General features: G+C 30.7%; 2 protein-coding genes across 5 annotated transcripts in view; one reads left to right on the plus strand and one right to left on the minus strand.

The window, feature by feature from the left end:
• LOC139517441 (alpha-2A adrenergic receptor-like) overlaps positions 1-20,551 on the plus strand; it is a 541,200-nt gene that overhangs the window by 465,780 nt on the left and 54,869 nt on the right. The gene's annotated exons all lie outside the window — the stretch shown is intronic.
• Positions 1-20,551, minus strand: part of LOC139517440 (uncharacterized) — a 76,086-nt gene that overhangs the window by 52,671 nt on the left and 2,864 nt on the right. For 3 of the 4 annotated variants that reach the window (XM_071308472.1, XM_071308470.1, XM_071308469.1), the window contains exon 2: positions 14,949-15,027. In XM_071308472.1, coding sequence (XP_071164573.1) covers positions 14,949-15,017 — 69 coding nt within the window. In that variant the 5' untranslated portion in view covers positions 15,018-15,027. Of the gene's footprint in view, positions 1-14,948; positions 15,042-20,551 lie in introns of all 4 variants that reach the window. The other variant, XM_071308468.1, reaches the window with a different exon arrangement.

Consider the following 20,551-nt stretch of genomic DNA (forward strand, 5'->3'; position numbering starts at 1 on the left):
ATACATTCCTGTAATAATCATTGGTATGTATTGTATGCTGTATAAAAAATTTAAACGGTTCTATCGATTAGATATTGAGAAAAACAATATTTATTTTGAGGGTCCCTATCACGGAGAGACGACTTGGTTTTTTCACCATTATTGTTATTCATGTTTTGGCATTATTTTTTTCGCCTCAATTTTTTCCCAAATTTCAATTTTATGATCCTGAATACATGTGGTATGTCTGTTTTAAAATTTGAAAAATTCTATCGGACAGAAAAAATGAATTGACAACATGCATTTTATGTTTTGACCCGTCACAATACATTGGCAGCGGGCGGACACCATACACTCAAGTGGCTATTATTATATTTCAGCTCTTACTACTTGTTTATTTTTCAAAGATTGTCATCATATTATTTTTTTCAGTTTTTAATTCAGATTAAATCACAATAATTCGGCAATCTTTAAACAAACCGGAATTATTTGGTATTCGCACCGCAAGAGAACTGCATTATATATATATTTCATTTATTTCCGGCAAAACAATAATATTGGCCTCCATAATATTGTTAGAAAGAAAATGCCAATCGATTGCACTATCCTGAACCTCATCAATAAAAAGAACGCGTCACATCATTTGTCAACTGCGTTCATGGCATTATATTTATCTCCTGGTTGTACAACAGTCTTGTAATAAGCTCTCCGGCATTTTTCTTTACCTGTCTGGTTCTCGACTGTTACAACACGTTAACATATTAAAATCAGGCTACGACTTATTGAAAATCTGATTGTATATTGAAGATACCTTTAGAAATAATATTTTGAACAGATTAATTTAAAATTCACATATATTTAAAATGAGCTTTCATTTAAATGTGGGAGATTTTCCACCCCTCATTGACCCAGTTGACAAAATGGGCATCAAAAATTTTCTGAATAATTTTAAATTCTCCAACAAGTTAGCAAACAAAAATGTTGGTATTAAACCTGTTACAGTCAATACTAATAATGCTGTAACAGCAACTATCAGACAGTCTAAACAGAGTTTGAGACAAAAGCCAAAGACTAAAAATAAACGTCCTGTTTCTAATATTGGTACATGTGGTAGCAGCTCAAAATATGTTCCTAAAATCAACTTGAATTATTGCCTTGTTCCTGACTCGTTCACACTGTCTTTACAAAATTCCTTTGATGTATTATCTATTTCTGACAAGAAAGAAAACTGTCTTAGTGTTAAAATATCTAATACAGGAGAAATTCCTCATGGAAACAAAGATAAAATTCCAGCAGATTATAATAACAGACTCTGTAATACATCTGATAAAAGAACAAGTCTTCATATCCAAGCCTTTGGTAAATCTCTGACATACAATACTTTTCATAAAACTGTAGCAATAGCAAGCCTTAAATTATTTGTTGAAAAACACACTGGAATAAAAAAAAACCTACAACATTTTAGGTTAAAAAATGGTCTTTCATTATCTTTCATGAAGTCAGTCATCTGTGAAGATGGTCTGAAAATATATTTATATCAACCTGGATTGGGGGGTGTTAAAGGTTCAATTTATCACCCTGAAAAAGAATGTGGTCCATGCAGTATATATATGCAAAAAACACAGTAATTATTCATATCGCCACTTGTCTAAAAATGATAAACATTCTGACATTGTTTTAAATTATATTCAAGAAAATATGGTCTCATAGATAATGACTGCATTTGCAAGACTTGTTTTCTAAAATCAGATAGAGCAGTCAGTAGCAAGAGAAATGAGCAAGATGTACCGATTATTAAAAAGAAAAAGGTTCAATGTACATTACATTCTCTTGATATGTGCTCCCAAGACCTATCTATTTTACGCCAATCACCCATTTCTCTGGATAAAATTAATTCTGTTTTTGATACAAATATTACTGATAATGAAGAGATTTTTCTTTGTGATTCACATTTTTTGAAGGCTTCAAGGTTTGAATCTTCACATGACAAATGTAAAATCTATTGCTCTATTTTAAAGAGAAAATATAAATTGAGGGTTGACAAGATGGACAAATTGTGTTATTACTTTCAAGACAAAAATTTTACTCCTGTTGATCTATCTAAAAATTCAGATATATGCAAACAATGTTTTCCTCCATTACAAACTTTTTGGACAGTGATGCTTTTGTTGAGATATTAAGTCGTGAAAAGATTACAGACATTTTGACAAAAGCCACTAACAGCTCCCTTCCCATTTATTTTGATAACAGTAATACTAAATCTTTTGAAATCCTTGTTATTAAAATTTGCAACGATCTTCTGCAGAGAAAGGCACTTCTTATTTCACAAATTGTGCAGTTTTATAAAGATTTTGGGGGGGAATTTTATCTCGGACCAGTTGAGAAATCAAAACCGTATATTATGTAATAAATTAAACTTATTATTTGGTGATTCCATTGACTGTAAATATGACCCACATGGTACTATAATACTAATGAAAGGACTGAATATTGTTTCATGTCTTATTGACTCATTAGCTGAATTGAAGAAATTCAAAACATGTACTTCACATGATGAAAATAAACTTGAAGAGAATGTACAACTTAATGATGGAAATGTTTTGAAAAAAGCTGCAGAAATTATAAAATTAAAAATACAATCATCTTGTAAAAACATTAAAAATAATTCAAATAGAAACTTGTCAAATTTTAAATTTCACGACTTCATAGAGAATACTATTGACCCAATATTGTGGAATTTCTTGTGTTCCTTAATTAGACAGGAAACACAATTACAGCTTCCTTTTGGGGAGAATTCATTAAGTGAGGATTCTGTTCAGTTTTCTCAAATTTTTAATATTTGTTGTTGTTTAATTTTCAACAGAGATTCTAAATGTAATAAATTTCAAATATTAATAGCTGACATCATTGACAAGTTTATCAATTCCTCTACTGAATGCTTTAACCTTTTAAATAAATTTGGTATATGTGTTTCTAAGCAGACTTATGAGAGATATCAAACTCAAATTGTTGAAGAAAGGAAATCAAATTCAATAAATTCCTCAAAATGTCAATTTCAAATAGCATCTGTAGATAATATTAACAAAAGATCATCTTATGCTGCTGTTAAGTCTACAGATGCCCATCGTGGTTTTGATGGAACCTCTATTCAATTGGTTATACCTAAGCCATCAATAGAGTTATTGCCCGAGGAAAAGCAACAATATTTAAAAGGGCATATATATTTATATGGTAAAGATGAGTATCGTTCCATCAATTTATTTCCAGATAATGATTTTAAAGTTATTTCCCTTTACAAGTCAATTGCCATTTTAATGAATTATGGTTTACTTACATCTGAAAGAGATAATGATGGTATTTGCAATTCTGATATTGAAAAAGTTATGGAAAATTGCCTAACAAATACTGTTATGGATCAATCTCTGAGAGAAATATTGTCAGATCCTTATTATTTAAGTGATGAAAACTTTTCTAAAGTTTCAAAATTTTCTCCAGATGAGGACATTAACCATGAATTATATCTTTTTAATACTAGGAGAGAGTCAGATTTAGTAGATTTAGCTGCTGTTTCTTTTGCTACAGGATGCTGTATTTATATATATGAAATAAACACAAAAAATCCCTTGAACCCAAATCACTTACTCCTTAAAAAGAAAATAAATCCCATGTTTTTAACTAACCATTCTTTCCACATTATGGAGGTTGATGGAAAATACTGTCCTTTAATAAATCAAAGGTTATACTTTGATAGTGGTATTTTTCTCATGTCAAAAAATATTACTGATGTTTCAGATTTAAGGAAGTATAATGGTTTTCATAAAAAATTGTCAAGCATTGCAGCCATTTGCACAGAAGTAATGAAAGAATCAGAAATTCAGCAATTTGCTCGAAACAGAAAAAGAACACCAGAAGATCTTCATTTCTGTAATCAGCCTTTACTTAATTTAGATAGTTTTATTAATAAAGTTACTATAGAACCTTCTAATAGTAACAGACAAGAATCTAATTTAAAAAAAAAATTCATTGTAAATGATTTTGAAAAATCAGATTCTGAAATTGCAGTGGCCCAAAGCTGTGCTTCTACTTTACTTGAATATTGTTTTTGTAAATTGCCCTGTCCAAATAGCCATTCCCAATCCCCTGGTATTCAAGATTTTATAAGTAAAAAAAATAATAATACTGTAATTGAAAAATCTGAGGTGAAATATCTGTCTTTGTTGGACGAACAATGTGACAATAAAGATACTGTCAAACATTCTTTAGAGATATTGCATCAAAATTTAAATGTTGGTCGGGATATCAACCATTTAGTTGTTGTTGGTGATGGAAAGACATATGACCTGTTAGTAAAGCTAAAAGGGGAATATGGATCCGAACTTGATTGGGTCCTCCCTTTTCCAGGTGACTGGCACATATTAAAAAATTATCAGAGGATGATTATGAAGTTGTATCTTGATGCTGGTCTCAAAGATTTTATTGAAATTTTCCATCAAGGTGCAACTGCAAATTCAGTTATACAGGCTTTGAACTTTGATAAAACACATAATTTCTTGATGCAATTCTGGGAATCACTTTTTCGTTTTCAAATAGAAACTGTCATTAAATATTATCATTTTAACCATGACCAAAATGACCATCTTATTCATATTAAAAGAGTATCTGACATTTTATCAGATGATACACTTTCCCCCTTTAGAAAAAATACAAAAACAAATGAAATTTTTCCAAAATTTTTCATCTGAATATGAAGAATTATTAGATCAGCTTTGTGCAGAAAATGAAAACTGGAGATTTTGGAATACTTTCTTAAGTAAGCACTGCTTCACTTATATTTCATATTTCCTTGCTATACGTTCTGGTAACTGGGAACTTCGTAATTTTTGTATAAAAGAAGTTACCAAAATCACCCAAATCACTGAAAGCAAATATTATGCTCGACTTTTACCATATCATATAGCGGACTTGAAAATTTTTCCAGCTGGCATTATTAAAAAGTTTGAAGAGGGTGCTTTTGTAGTAAACATATCTGGGAGAAACATTCATAGTCAGGGGTTGGATGAAGCACACGAGAGTTGTATCAACCGTGAAGTAAAGGGTGCAATGACAACTTTTTCCTCCTCTGCTCTGTCAAAACTAGTTCATTATCTTCCTCATAGAGCTAAAGTATTAACAAATTTAAAAAATGAACTTTCATTCATTAAGCCAGACCTTCACAAAACTGCAGTTACTAGGACAACTTTTGAAGAAGAAAACATACTTTTATATATACATCATCTCAAGCAAAGCAATTTAGTGCAATTTGAGCATAAAACATTAGCACATTTTTTCAATGATAAAATAATTCTGACAAAATTACAAAAAGATGACTTATTATCATATGAAAATGTAGCCACTACTCATTTGATGACCTACATAAAATCTTGTATGACTGACTTTAAATTTAGACATAATAAAACCAAAAAAATGACCGGTTTTTCATTTGATCCAGGGTAGGTGATACAGACTGGAAAAACGAACCTTTATTAGGTATACAAAATAGCTGTATTTTGTACTAAATATATGTGATAAAAAAGGTTAATTAATACTTGTAAGATCGATTAAATCATAATGGTATAATAAGATATTAATATTACAATTGATTTTGTTAATTAAATGCTGCTTCTAACAATTGCCACTTCTGATTTAGTTCAGATCATAGTTATATATGCCTTCATGGAGATTTCAATGCCAGAACAGGCGAGGACTTAGATTTTACAGAAGTAACCTATGATGAATGTTCAGGAATGTTTGATTTGAATGATGTATCTTTAAACACGTTAGCAAGCTCAAATATTAATATTTCAAGAAAAAGTATGGATAAAAAGAAAAATAATTTTGGTAACATTTTCTTACATCTATGCAGAGCTAATAATTTATTTATTTGTAATGGTAGAATCGGGGATGACAAAGATAAAGGCCAATTTACATGTAAAAATGTCAGTGTGGTAGATAATGTTATTGGCTCTGCAAATTTTCTTACACTTCTTCAAAACTTTTCTATTCTTGAAACATCAAAATTATTTTCCGATGCTCACACTCCATTGTCACTTGCTATGTGCATATATGAAAATGAGAAAAGAAATCATTTTAAAAAGGGATGTTCACACCAACTGAAGAGGTTAAAAGATGGGACATCGAAAATCTGGATACCTTTATTGAAAATATAGATAAAACCCATACTGACATTATTCTAACTGAGTTTGAGTCTGTAAACATAGAAGATGTAAATCATGATTGTGTAAATAATATTGTTAAAAGAACTTGGGATATACTTGTTGATGCTTCTAAGACTACGTTTGGTACTTATATGAAATGTGATAAACAAAATAATGTTAAAATGAATACATCCAAGCCTTGGTTTGACGAAGATTGCAAGACTGCAAGCAAAAAATTCAAAAAATCTAAGAGAAAACTGAAACGTAATTTTTCACCAGATCTTTTCAATGAGACAAAATCTCTAGAAAAGCAATACAAAAGAACAGTGGATAAAAGTAAAAATAAACACCGCAAGAATATTAGAAATAAGATTAATAATTTGAAATAAAAAAATCCAAAGGAATACTGGAAAATTTTAAACAGTAACAAAAAATCCAAAACTCCAGATATCCCAATTACTGTTTAAATTGTTTGATTATTTCACAGATTTGAATAGCGGTGAAAATGAAGATAATGAAAATCCTTCGGAAAGCCAGGTTGATGTAGATAGTTTGAATGTACATATTAACTCTGTAATTACTCGTGAGGAAGTTGAAAATGGTTTGAAGGGTCTGAAAAATAATAAAGCATCTGCTAATGATAGAATTGTTAATGAATATCTGAAGCATTCTTTCAGTGTTATGTGTGATATTTTATGTAAAACTATTTAATGTAATTTTTGATACAGGTATTGTACCCGAAGAATGGTTATGGGGCGATATAATTCCAGTGTTTAAAAATAAAGGGGATAAATTTGATCCAAAGAATTTTAGACCTATCACCATAATAAGCTGCTTTGGGAAACTTCTGACATCTGTATTAAATAACAGATTAAATAAATATTCGAAAGAATATAGCTTAATATGCGAAAACCAAGGAGGCTTCCGGACAGGATACTCCACTACTGATTACTTATTTATTTTATATTCTTCCATTCAGACGATGAAAAACGAAAAAGAGGAAACTTTTTTGTGCTTTTATCGATTTTGCTAAAGCTTTTAATACCGTTTGGAGAAATGGCCTGTGGCAAAATTTACTATTAAATGATATAAATGGTAAAATGTATAATGTAATTTTTAATATGTATAGTAGTATTAAATCTCGTATTTCATTTAATGGTGATACTACCGAATACTTTCCATGTAATATAGGTGTTAGACACGAGCAAATTTATCTCCTTTTCTTTTTTCTTTGTATCTGAATGACTTAGAAGATTTTTTTCATAGAAATGATGTAATAGGTCTAAACACAGTGACAAATAAAATAGAAGAACAAATTAATATTTACTTGAAACTTTATGTATTACTTTATGCAGATGATACTGTTTTATTTTCTAAAACTACACAAGATCTTCAACAACAGCTAAATACATTTTATGAATACTGTGATATATGGAAACTGAAAGTTAATCCAACCAAAACAAAAATTGTTATTTTTCGTAATGGTAGATTGACAAACAAATTAAATTTTACACTTGCTGGTAATGATTTAGAAATTGTCAAGGATATTTCATATTTAGGCATTATTTTTTCCAAAACGGGTAGTTTTAAAAGAGTACAAATCAACTCATTAGTAAAGCCACCAAAGCTATGTATGAAGTTCTAAAAAAAGGCCGCTTACATAACCTGACAGTTAAATGTCAGTACGATCTTTTGGATAAAATTGTAAGGCCTATATTGCTAAATGGTTGTGAAATTTGGGGATTTAGTAATACTGATGAAATAGAAAGAGTGCATTTGAAGTTTTGTAAACTTTTGTTAAACTTGAAAACAATCAACCCCAAGCATTATGGTATATGGAGAGCTAGGCGCTTATCCTATGTCAGTATATGTGGAACACCGTATGGTATCTTTTTGGTCTAATATTGTAAAAAGTTCCGATAGTAAAATGACAAATATTCTATATAGATATATTTATAAACTTAACGTAGATGGTGGATTTACTTTCGAATGGTTGATTTGTATAAAAAATATCTTAAATAAATATGGATTTTCAAATATTTGGTTAAATCAGGATAACTATAGTTTTAATCCAAAATGGCTAAAGTTGAGCACTAAACACAGATTTTTTGACCAATTTCAGCAGACTTGGAAATCAAAAATAGAGAATTCTCCAAAAGCCTTATGTTACAAACTATTTAAAGAAAACTTTGAATTTGAAGAATATTTAGATTTATTACCTTATGAAGATAAAAAAAAAAACGTTATGTAGGTTTAGAACTGGAAATCATCGGTTACCTATAGAAACCGGTAGATGGCGTAGAATTATTCGACAGGAAAGGTACTGTGTACTTTGTAATTCTCATGAGATTGGTGATGCATTTCACTTTATTTTAAACTGTAAAGCTCTAACAGAAAGTAGAAGAGCTTTTCTTAAACCTTACTATGTAAGCCGAGTAAATATTTTGAAATTCGGCAGTTTATTTATTTAAAAAAATATTAGTGTATTGAAAAATTTGTGTAAATTAATTAGAATTATCAAAATAGAAGTATGTTCTCCAGGTTGATCAACAATCTCTCATTCTTGTTGCTCGCTTTTGTGCAAACTTGTCATGCGCAAAATCTGTATGTTATTATATGTAAACTTATCTTTCTTTGTACCATTAACTTGGTTTTTATAAGAAAGAAAAACAGAATCTTGATCCGTTTTTATTTTTTGTGTAGGGGTTAAGAAATATACAGAGTATTTTTCTATTTTAATCCAATACTTTAAATATTCTATCCCACCATGTTTTGTGGGCAATACACTCTTACATCTACATTTGTATATATAGTATTTAAGTAACAACAAGATATTATTAACTGTTTTACTGTTGACAGAATCCTCAGACACACCTAAAATGACCTCTTTTGCACTAAAAGGCATTAAGATTTCATAATTTCTAATCCAATCTATAATGGATAACCAGAAGTTTTGTGTTATATTATATTCCCAAAAAATATAGAAAATAGTTTCTCTAACTTCTGAACAAAATGTACATAGTTCAGTTTCTTTTAATTTACATTTATATAAAAAGGAATTACATGGTAAAATCCTATGAACAATCTTAAATTGAAAATTTTGTAAAAACGAATTTTTGGTTATAATGAAGGGCATGGAATAAATAGCATTTCAATCTTCAATCTGTAAATTTAAATTTATTTTCCACTTGTTACGGGAAGAAAGATAACACTTTGTTATCCTCCAGAAATAAATTATAGAAACATTTACAAGATTTTGGTTCTTTTTTTAACTTTATCTACTAATTTATTTTCAATATTATCAAGTTTGGAACTACCTTCTATCCTACATTTCCATATATTTGGAATAGCGCTTAAAATACCATAATACTCTACAAAGTTAGTATTGATATTATACTTTTTCTCAAATTCTTTATATGAGAATAATGTATTATTATCTGACACCAAATCATTGATAAAAAATATGCAGTTTTCAATATATTTACCCTTCAATATCATCTTGCCATCCATTTTGATGTTTGGATTTAGCCATATGGAATGGGCCAGAATATCGGTATTGTTTTCAACTTTCAACTTATTTTTCAATTTTGAACAATGAACCAGGATATCATGCCAAAATGGATTGACTTGTTTTTGCTAAATAAAGCAATCCTTCTTTACTTAAATGTAAAATTTTGTCTCCCCCAAATTTTTGTATATAGCTAAGCAGCAAAACTTTTCAGGGAGAATAATTTTGGGGGTCTAGTAATTTATACAGCCAAGACATGGTGGGGGGGGGGGGTGTAAGGAGGACAGTCAGAACTTGAACCAAAACCATATATACCTAATAGTTTGAACCTCCCAGAAAGGTTCCAAACAAGATTTTTTTCTGGTAAAAGTTGTACCCTTTTTTGACCCAATCCATATGGCCTCAGTTTTGTCAACATTACACCTACATGTAAGTCCAGCACATTCTGAAAATTTATCAAACAAATTTAGACATTGATTTTGAGACTTTTTGTCACCATCCAGGACAAGGGAAGAATCATCAGCATATTGACTCACTAGAAATTCCGAGTCATTAATTGGTACCCTAGCAACATCAGGGTCATTTTTAATAGCTGCACTGAGTAGTTCCAAAACTAAAATAAATAGATAAAGAGACAGAGTATCCCCTTGACGAACCCCTCTTTTCAATGAAAAAATTCTGAAATATATCCGTTGTTTAACACTGCACTAGAGGCATAACAGTAGCATGCCTTGATCCAACTTATAAATGTATGTTCAAAGCCATAAAACCGTGTCGAAAGCTTTTTCAAAATCGACTAAAAGTAAAAGCCCAGGAATGTCGTCTTCCACCATCTTTTCCATCAAATCATAAACAAATCGAGTACATTCGCCTATAAACCTACCTTTAAGAAATCCATTTTGTGTTTGACTAATTATGTTTACCAGCACCTTTTTTAGTCTATTTGCTAAACTTGTTGTAGCTATCTTATAGTCTACACACAAAAGTGTGATAGGTCGCCAGTTCTTTAAATAACATTTTGACTTACCCTCCTTTGGTATACAAGTAATGAGCCCCTGCCTTTGTGTGATAGAGAAATTTCCATATTCTAAAGCCTCATTTAAACATCTTACCAGTGGTATCTAAAATATCATTCCAAAAGAATTTATAGAACTCAACTGTAAATCCATCTATACCAGGTGATTTGGAGTTCTTCATAAGTTTAAGAGAAGACAAACATTCCTGCATTGTTAAAAGTCCCTTACAGGAACCTACCTCTTCCTCATTCGGTTTTGTAATAAAAGGATTATCATGTTGAAGAAATATATCCCTGTGAGTTTCAAGTAACAATGGTTTACAACTAGTATATAATTTTTTATAAAACTGTTTTTGCTCATTTCTGATAGTACTTGGATCTGTTATCTCAGTCTCGTCCTCCAAAATAAGTTTGGGAATAATTTTTTCTGTGTAATGTTTTTTTTTCGAAATTACAAAAATAGTTACTTCCCTTTTCCCCCTCTACTTGCCATCTTGTCTTAGTTCTTGTTATTATCCCTTTTACATTTTTTTCCCTCAATAGTTTTAATTCTAGTTCGATCCCTTCCCTTTCTTGTTATTCTCCAGAAGTTTCTCATCTAATAATGATATCTTATATAGTAGATCTTTTTCTTTTTTATTTCCTTCTTTTTTTCTGGAAAGCAAAAATGACATTGCAGATCCGCGGACTTTCATCTTAATCATATCCCCTAAAAGCTGATAGCTTATATTAAACTGAGTGTATATCCTCTGTCTCAATATCCATAAAAAAAAAAGATTAGACTCATATTCTTCAATGACAGTTTTAATGTCCCCTTTTACTTTCTCAATTAATTCAGTTTCCTTAAAAGACTGTTATTAAATTTCCATGTACCCTTCCCTCTTATCTGACTAGAAAACCTTAAATTAATCAAAACCGGAGAATGATCTGATCTATAACTTATCCCTATATCTGATGAAACCACAAATGCTTCTATATCTGAGGTAATCATGAAGTAGTCCAAACGACTTAGTTTATGATTTGGACCCCGCCATGACTACCTATTATCAAAAGGGTGCTGCTGGCGGCATATATCTAATAAGTCTAGTTCATACATTTCCTCATGAATCTTGGCTTTTGACTGGGAGTTATTTTCACTTCTATAATGTAATGTGTCCATGTCATAGTCTTGAACAACATTCCAAACAAATATGTAACACATAAACAAACGACAACCACAGAATTACAGGCTCCTGACTTGGTATAGCCTGATAGTTAACATAGTTTAAATGGAAACATTTAAGAAAAACGCATACAGATTATGCTATGATTACTAAAAATACACTTCCCTTTTTTATATATATAATTTTACCTATCAAAAGAAGTTAATCGAGAAAAGGGCATTGGACACAACAAATCTATAAAGTGTTATCGCTTTTTATATTTGAACACAAAATTAAGGGCATACGATACAGTTACAGGGGAGGTATTGACGTTGCTAACGTAAATTGTTACTTTCGCGACGTCAAATGATGTCTTGTCGGGAAAAGGTTCAGATTTCGACTGATTTTTATCATTCAAACTTATTTAACTTGAAAACGAGTTCATGAACCCCTCTTTTTTAAAATGCCATTTGGTTTGATAACGCTAAAAACAAAAAAGTTATGTCTTTCTTTCGAGAAGGAAAATACGGCCACAAATCCATATTTTGAGCAAAACACAAAATTTCGATCCCATTTTACTCAAAATGTAGCACATGAAGGTATTTATTTTTTATTACATATTTGATTTAATCAGGTAAACAATAGTCTATATGGAAATGTTTATCAAAATGTAAATACAGTATTTATTGATATTGTGTAAAAAAAAAAACCAGCAGAGAAGCTTCCTCTTTGTAATGTCACTATAGTATTCTAGAAAATAGTTTCAAAAGCGTATACAAAACGTCAACATTTAAAAACATGTGCACCATAGGTGAGTTCAAGGTCACTGATGAGTCTTATGTAGACGAAACGCGCGTCTGGCGTACTAAATTATAATCCTGATACCTTTGATAACTATTTGTAATGTTTTATTTGTGAGGCGTACTTGGTAGTGTTTTATATCTCGGTAATAAATGATAGAAATATGTGGAAAATAGCGTAGTAGATGGGTGTTATTATTAAATTAAACTTTCAGAATTTGTATACGCAATAGTAAACATGTTACACTATTATTAGACATTTTCACCATAAGCCAATATCGAAACCGAAACCATAAACCGAAACAACAAATAGTAGTGAGGTAAATAGTAAATGTTTATATTGTTTTAACTCAACCCTTTTATTCTTTTATATTGTTTAAAATTTAGATACACTAGATGTAGTATTACTTAAATTCAACAATTGATATGAATCTATTAAAAAAGCAAAGAAATATTCAACGAGTATTAAACACACTTATACAAGTAATTATAAACAATTAACGTCTGGATACAAAGGAGTACAAAAATGTAGGTCCTGTAAGACCCCTTTTTGCCCCAAAATATAGCAGTTTTACAAAATTGTTAAAATGTTAACTTTTAGTTTTTTATGAAAAGTAGAATCATGCTTCTGCTACTCATATTAATATGGGCTGTTTTTGACAATACAATGCACAATTAAGTCATGCTAAATTACTGAAATCTTCAGATTTTAACATGTTAGTTAAATTTTAGACGGTTTCCGCATTTGTGTTCATTCTTAATATTGAAACGTAAGTTGTATTTGATGCTAGTACATAACATATATAAAGATTGAGTAATGAACACGGATGCTGTCGCTTTCATTTTTGACAAAAAACATCTGAAAAAGTGACATTTCTTGGGCGCATTTGATAGATTTTTCGTATTAAAGCTTGAATCGGATCGTTTTTAATGACTTACTCAGTTTAAATCTTTCACAAAACTAATTGAATCAACTGAAATAAACAATGTTTAAAAAGTGTTCAAAATCTTTTATCAGATGAACCTGATATTCGAGGCCAAAATCGACCCTTACCGGACCTACTTTATTTAGTATGTCTATTTAGCATATAGCTAGTTTTGTCGTAGGGAAATAACTGTACATGAAATTTGGCTAATTCTCCAGCAAGCTTTCATATCCATGACAACATTGCCTTCAGATTAAGAATTGAAATCTATTAAGGGTGATTGGCCAGAATTGGAAGGAGCGGTAAGAGCTATTGATGGGACTGTACTACAAAACAAATTGCCAAACCGAAAACCAGGCTCTGTGTTATAGTGGACATCGGATTAAAAACTGTATTCATACGCAAGTCATAATAGACACCGGAAAGAACATAAGATACATAAAATCTGGTTTCCTAGGTCATAACAATGACGCGACGACTTGCAGATTAATGGATGCGATCGGTCCACATGCGATATCACTGTTTCCTCGTGATTGTTACTAATTGGAAAAACCACATATCCAGTTGAAAATCAATTTGCTACACCATATACTGTAAGGCAGCTATGCAATCAAAATGCCATTATCCGCGATCAACGAAAATTGGCAATGAAATGAAGTTTATGTAGACCATTCCTTAAGACGAATGAAAATTTATAAAAATAATAAACATATCTAGACATACTTGGAACGATATTGCATCTATTGTAAAACCATGTGCAGCTATTTCTTACGATGAAGCCTGCTTCATGATCAATTATACATCATAAATGAATTGTATCAACATCTTAAATTGCATGTTACTTGCATTAGTGTATTGATCAATTGAAGTCCAACTAGTGTATTCAAATTTCAAACAATGAAGTGCAGTAAAAATGTTGAGTTAATTAACAAATTAATCATTTGCCTCATTACTATTTTTGGTTTCGGTATTGGTAATGGTGTGGGTTTCAATATCGGTATCGGCTAGTGGTGAATATGTCTAGTTCCAAAATATATAGGTAAGGGTAGATAACTCTAAATTATTTGTTTTCAAAATTTAAGTTTTCAATGATTGATAACATTTGTCTTTTTGCCTTATCATAAAACATGCGTTTATTGGTTGGTACTGTTCTAAAAGTATTGTATATTAAAAGTTATAATGTTATTAGTAGTTGTCATTGTAGTGTATACTATAATATTTTAAACACGTATCTTTTCATATGATATCACAAATCTCACATTTGTGGTCTGTATTATCATAACCTGTGTTATTGTTATGTGCCTTCAGTGCACCATTAAGTCTCATATAATACGCTGAAACGGCGAAAAATACTAATTAATCTAGAGTAAAAATGTACACTCACAAGTAAGAAAATGCCAGACAATCCATAGTTATCCATTTTAAAAGTAACCATTTTCAGAAAACTGTACATGTGTTTTCAACTGCAACAGCATAGCTACAAATGAATTAAGCATATGAATAAAATAGATCGACTTTTGAACAATGAAAATATATCATTTGAATTCATTTGTTTATGTTCCCTATCCATTTTGTTCTGGAAATTTTAGTTCACTGTGATGAAAATCTATAGACATGCAACAAGTCGTCGACATACTCTCTTCCAACATCACAAGTGCTTTATCTTATTCAAATTTCCTAAGATAAAATACATTGCATATTAATCAATGATTTAGTAAACTCAAAGCAGCGTTATCAGGATTCAATTTTCTATGTTATATTGTGGAGTTTTAATGAATTTGTTTTATTTACAAAAAACAGTAGTAAAATTGTTGTGGAATAGAAAATTTAATCTGCTTTTTATATTATTTGAAACATTTGCCACTAACCAATGTATCTAACAATACATAAATGAATTCGCTCTAATTTTAAATTAAAATTTAGATATTTACTGAAAGAAAGTAATGCATAGACAAAAAAAATAAATATGTATGTCGATATCATATGTAATTTGTTTATTTACCACTCCTATACAAAGTTTTCTATGACTGTTCTCAACAACAGTTTTTGTGCTTAAGCATATGGCTCTCTTAATCATTGATATCAAACGTATTCTGTATCAAGTAAACATTGCTAAAGCCTCGGTCACACCTTACCGGATAAGACGAACGGACGCCTAACGGATGAAAATAAAAGTTGTCCGTTGACAAAATTGTTATCCGTTGGGCGTCCGTTAATGTACTGACTAACTCAAACGGACGCCTAACCATGCCTAACGAATGCATAACGGACATGCAACGGACGAGAAACGGAGACGTAACGGACAGAACGGATGTCGAACGTACATCCAACGGACGAGTACCACATAAAACGAACACCTAACCGAGGCGTTCCAGATAAAACGGATCAACAAGATATACGAAAAAATTAAAGGCGACAATAATAATACATGTAAATCGCATTAATATTGAAAATGTTTTGTGTAACTGGTTTTGGTTTCTTCTTCAAAATGCCGCTAAAGGGCAGTGTCTGATCTAAATAACAGCTGCTTGATTGTGCAGATGTGCCCTTACTCTAAGTTCGAATATGGTCCGAGACCACAATTATTTCGTAGTGCATTTCTTTTAGAACATAAATGAAAATTAAAAAAAATCCCACCTGCGCTTTTTCAAAGAAACTTTTACAGTGTGTTGTTCTACTTTTGGGACAAATTATATCAAAATTATAGAAAACTTCATCGGCTCTCACTCAAAATATGGACAGTTTTATGTTTAGGGCGTCTTGATATCTTTTAACGGTGTCATCCTGGTTTGCCCACTTTTAATTACATGTATATGTAAACATAGAGGGAATTGTTGTTTTAACAATTATAGTTTATTTCTGAATTAAAGTCATATTTTTTACCTTTTATTTTACCTGTAAATGTTCAAAAGAACATTATATTCTGTTATTAAATAAAAGAAAGTGGGCAAAACTTTCTAAATTTTATATAATATTTTTGGCAGGAAAATGTATTTTTATTCATACAAAAAATAGGAAAAATGTGCACTTGAAATGAAATTATTTTTCCAATTTATCAACAAATGATATATTGGTACATTCTGAAAAAAGGTAAAAAGTAAAAGAATGAAACTAAAGATTTATTAGAATAAATCTCATTGAATATCTTTAACTTTATTTAACTTATTTTTTTTTAAATTTTAATAAAATACACTGTTCTGAAACTTAATATAAAAAATATCCAATTTAGTCTAACAACTAGAATATAAATGCAACTGTTCAATAATCAAGCTATAAATATAACAAGACAAGACAAGACAAATACTTTATTAGAGTCTCACCTCAAAATTGACATACATTTATACATTTATAAAATTACAGTAATATTTAAAACAACATGAGCCACTCTAAAAAGAGTTATGAGAGACTATAAAATTTCTACAAAACACATTATTATCTACAATTATATAAAATACCTTTTCTTTTTAATAATACATCATAGCAGATTTTGGCTAAAAAGTAACACACATTTTCATCAGTGAATAAAAAATTGAATTTATCATCATCAGACAAATTAACAAAATCACAACTAAAAGAACTAGCATGTCTAAATAAAATAGCTCGTAAATCTGCATATACTGGGCAGTTAATTAAGACATGTTTCTCATCTTCAATAATGTTATTTTTCTTACATTGCTCATTAAAACATAATCTATTGTCAACCATAATGCCTTCATATCGGCCAGTTTCTATTCTCAGAGGTGCAACACCACATCTAAATTTAGCATATGCACTCTTATATTTTCCAGGCATATTAATACATAAATATTTTTCTCTATTAAAACATTGCTTAAACATTCTATACGTTCGCAATTTACTTCTTTCATTGTACATTAAGTCAGAGTACCACTTCTCTTTATATTTACAAAAATTTTCCTTTTCAATTTGTTTAATTGTATTTTTATCAATAGAAAAATCAGTATTACATAAAAACTCCATATCCATTTCTTTAAATTTCACATTGACTCACATTAACACAATTTACACAGTAATCTGCATCCAAGCTAGCATTTTCTTTACAAAAAAAACAAATAACAACAATAAAATATTTTTCGATTAATAATCATGATTGCTAACAACACCAGTTAGAACTTCAACCAGAAAGGCTACTTACTGACTATGAAACAGCAACCAACAACGCAACACGAACAGTGTGGCCAGGGGTTAATGTGAAAGTCTGCTACTTCAACTTCACCCAGTGTATTTGGCAATAGTCACAGAAATATGGACTACAGTCCTATTAAAGAGATGAAGACATAACTCAACTGCAACGAGGAGCCGCAGTACTACCTCTTGTTCCACCCCACCTTGTTGGAGAAGTTTGGCTAAACACTAAAGAAGACATTTAAGAAACTGAAAACATACTGGCTACAACTTCATTTATAGAATACATGACAGAGTTCAGGATTGAAAGCTACCGTTTTCTATGGAATCACTATTACACAGAAGGACCCCCACCACAAATCACTTGGAAGGATGGCACAACAAACTTAAGAAGAGACTCAAACATGCCCACGCAAACATCTACGAGATCATTGAGCTACTGAAAAAGACACAGGCACTTACAGAATGCAACATTATCCAGTATGCAGCAGGAGGAGCCCGCCCCCAAAAAGATGACGATACAGAGTATAAGAACCAGACTCCAACTACTGAAAGAAAGATTCCAACAAGGACTAATCAGCGTGGTAGATTACTCGGACGCAGCTGATGATCGATCCCATCTTCTCCATTTGAACTGGACAATGAAGTGAAGATTTGTGAATATCATGTTTTGTGACTTTTGGTGTGAATTTAAAAGATTGTATTTATCCTCATTTTACATATTACCTTATGCAATGCATTTATAAAATTGAGAATAATGAGAAAAAATATTTGATTTTTTTTAATAATTTTTTCTATACAAAAAAAACCAACCTGAATATGCAGAAAACACTTACTAACAATATACCTGACCATACCTAAGTTGGAACAGACTATACAATTGTATGCTCTTTAAACCTTTTGTCTTTTTTGTTTTCTTTACTAATAGATAATTGGTAGAATTAAAAGTGGGCAAACCAGGAGTAAACCCTTTTAACAGCTTCCGAAGTGCTAATTTTCAACCTTTTTCAGTTTCAGTGCAAATCACTCCTTTTTCCTTTAAATTCTAGACCCAATTTTTTTTACAGTGTTATTTCACCCCCTACTTGCAATTTGAGGCATTAAACATGAAGAAATAAATTTGGAAGGGTATAAAAATTAATGGCAAGTAACCCACTGTCAACACTAGGGACTATATTCGAAAATCAAGGGACGACAATTGTGGTCTCGGACCTAATATGAATAATAAAAATTCAAAAAGTTAACCTTAAGAAATTGAATTGGCATTTCTGACGAAAAATTTTCAATTGGCATTTATCCGTTTCAGATCCGTTCATCATCCGTTTTGTCCGTTATACGTCCGGAAGAAGTCCGTAACACATGCATTTAACATCCGTTTTATCCGTTAGACGTCCGGTAGAAGTCCGTTGATGAATTTATCTGCCAGACCTCCAACGGATGTATAACGGACACGTAACGCATACAAAACGGAAACGAAACGGACGAGTACCGTACAAAACGGACGTCCAACGGACATTTTATCCGTTGGACATCCGTTCAAAGTTTTGAACATGCTCAAAATTTTCCACTGATCAGAACGGACGTCGACGGATGAAACGTACACTTAACGGACATGCAACGGATATGGACGAACGCCTAACGAATAAGAACGGACGTCTAACGAACATGAACGGATTGAAAAAAAGTTATCCGTTAGGCGTCCGTTTGAGCCATCCGGTAAGGTGTGACCGAGGCTTAACGGACTTCGTTTTCATAATCGACGTTATCAACATTAATTTTTTATTCAGCTTTTTTCTATTCGTTGTTTTAAAACAATTTTTAACATGCTCTGAATATCCCATCACTATATGATTTTGATAAATTTTTTGGACTTGAATGAGGATTGCGAGTAAGTTAGTTCTTTTATAAAAATAGATATAGGAAGATATGGCGTGAGTGTAGTTTCAATAAGGAAAGAAGGTTCGTTCATTTCTGAATAAACTAATTGATGAATAGAATGGTTAAGCGACCTTTTTATTTACAAGAAAATTCGTCATACATATTGTTTATAGCATCTATAGTGATTATGGCAATGAATTGGCTTGTTTCATTGATTTATGTGCTTCCACATTAAAATGTCTGATTTATAAATCGTATGTTTTTGGAAAGGAACCAATCTTGTACAAAAACTTATATAACTACCTCAGCGACGTTTTCGTCTATATAACTCCATTTGCGATTATTCACCCCTTATTTCATTTATTTTATATTTATATTGTGTCATTTATCAAATTGTTTGTAGCTTACTGTTCGATATGAGCCAATGCTAAAGAGTACTGTAAATAAAACAAACATAGCTTCATTCAATACTGTATGTAGAATGTATAATTGTTATAAAACTGCTAAATAACATCTGATTATCTAAAATGGGCATTCACGAATAAATACCCCTTACCCCCCAAAAAATAAATAAAACAAAAAATTAAATAAAAATAAAAACAACTATAAAAGAATATATTATTATCATTAATTTTGTCGTTAATATAAATTAAATATATTCATTTTCTTTCTTTTAAGGAGATACGATTTTGAATCTACTACAAGGAAATCGAATCATTTGGATTTATTTTAGTATACATTAGATTATGATTTAAACTTTAAAAAGACTGAATCAAACACAATCAACATTTCAATTTCTGATTATAATATATAAGAAATAATTCTGGTCGTAAATTTATTTTCTGTAAAGTAAGTTTGATTGTTATTTATAATCATTCGCACTATTTTACGTTGCTGACCAATTTGCGCTTTGAACTTAATTTTGTTTTTATCTTACTGGTTTGTTTTTTCACATGTAAATGTAAA

This window comes from Mytilus edulis, chromosome 3, assembly GCF_963676685.1.
Source record: "Mytilus edulis chromosome 3, xbMytEdul2.2, whole genome shotgun sequence".
NCBI lineage: Eukaryota > Metazoa > Mollusca > Bivalvia > Mytilida > Mytilidae > Mytilus > Mytilus edulis.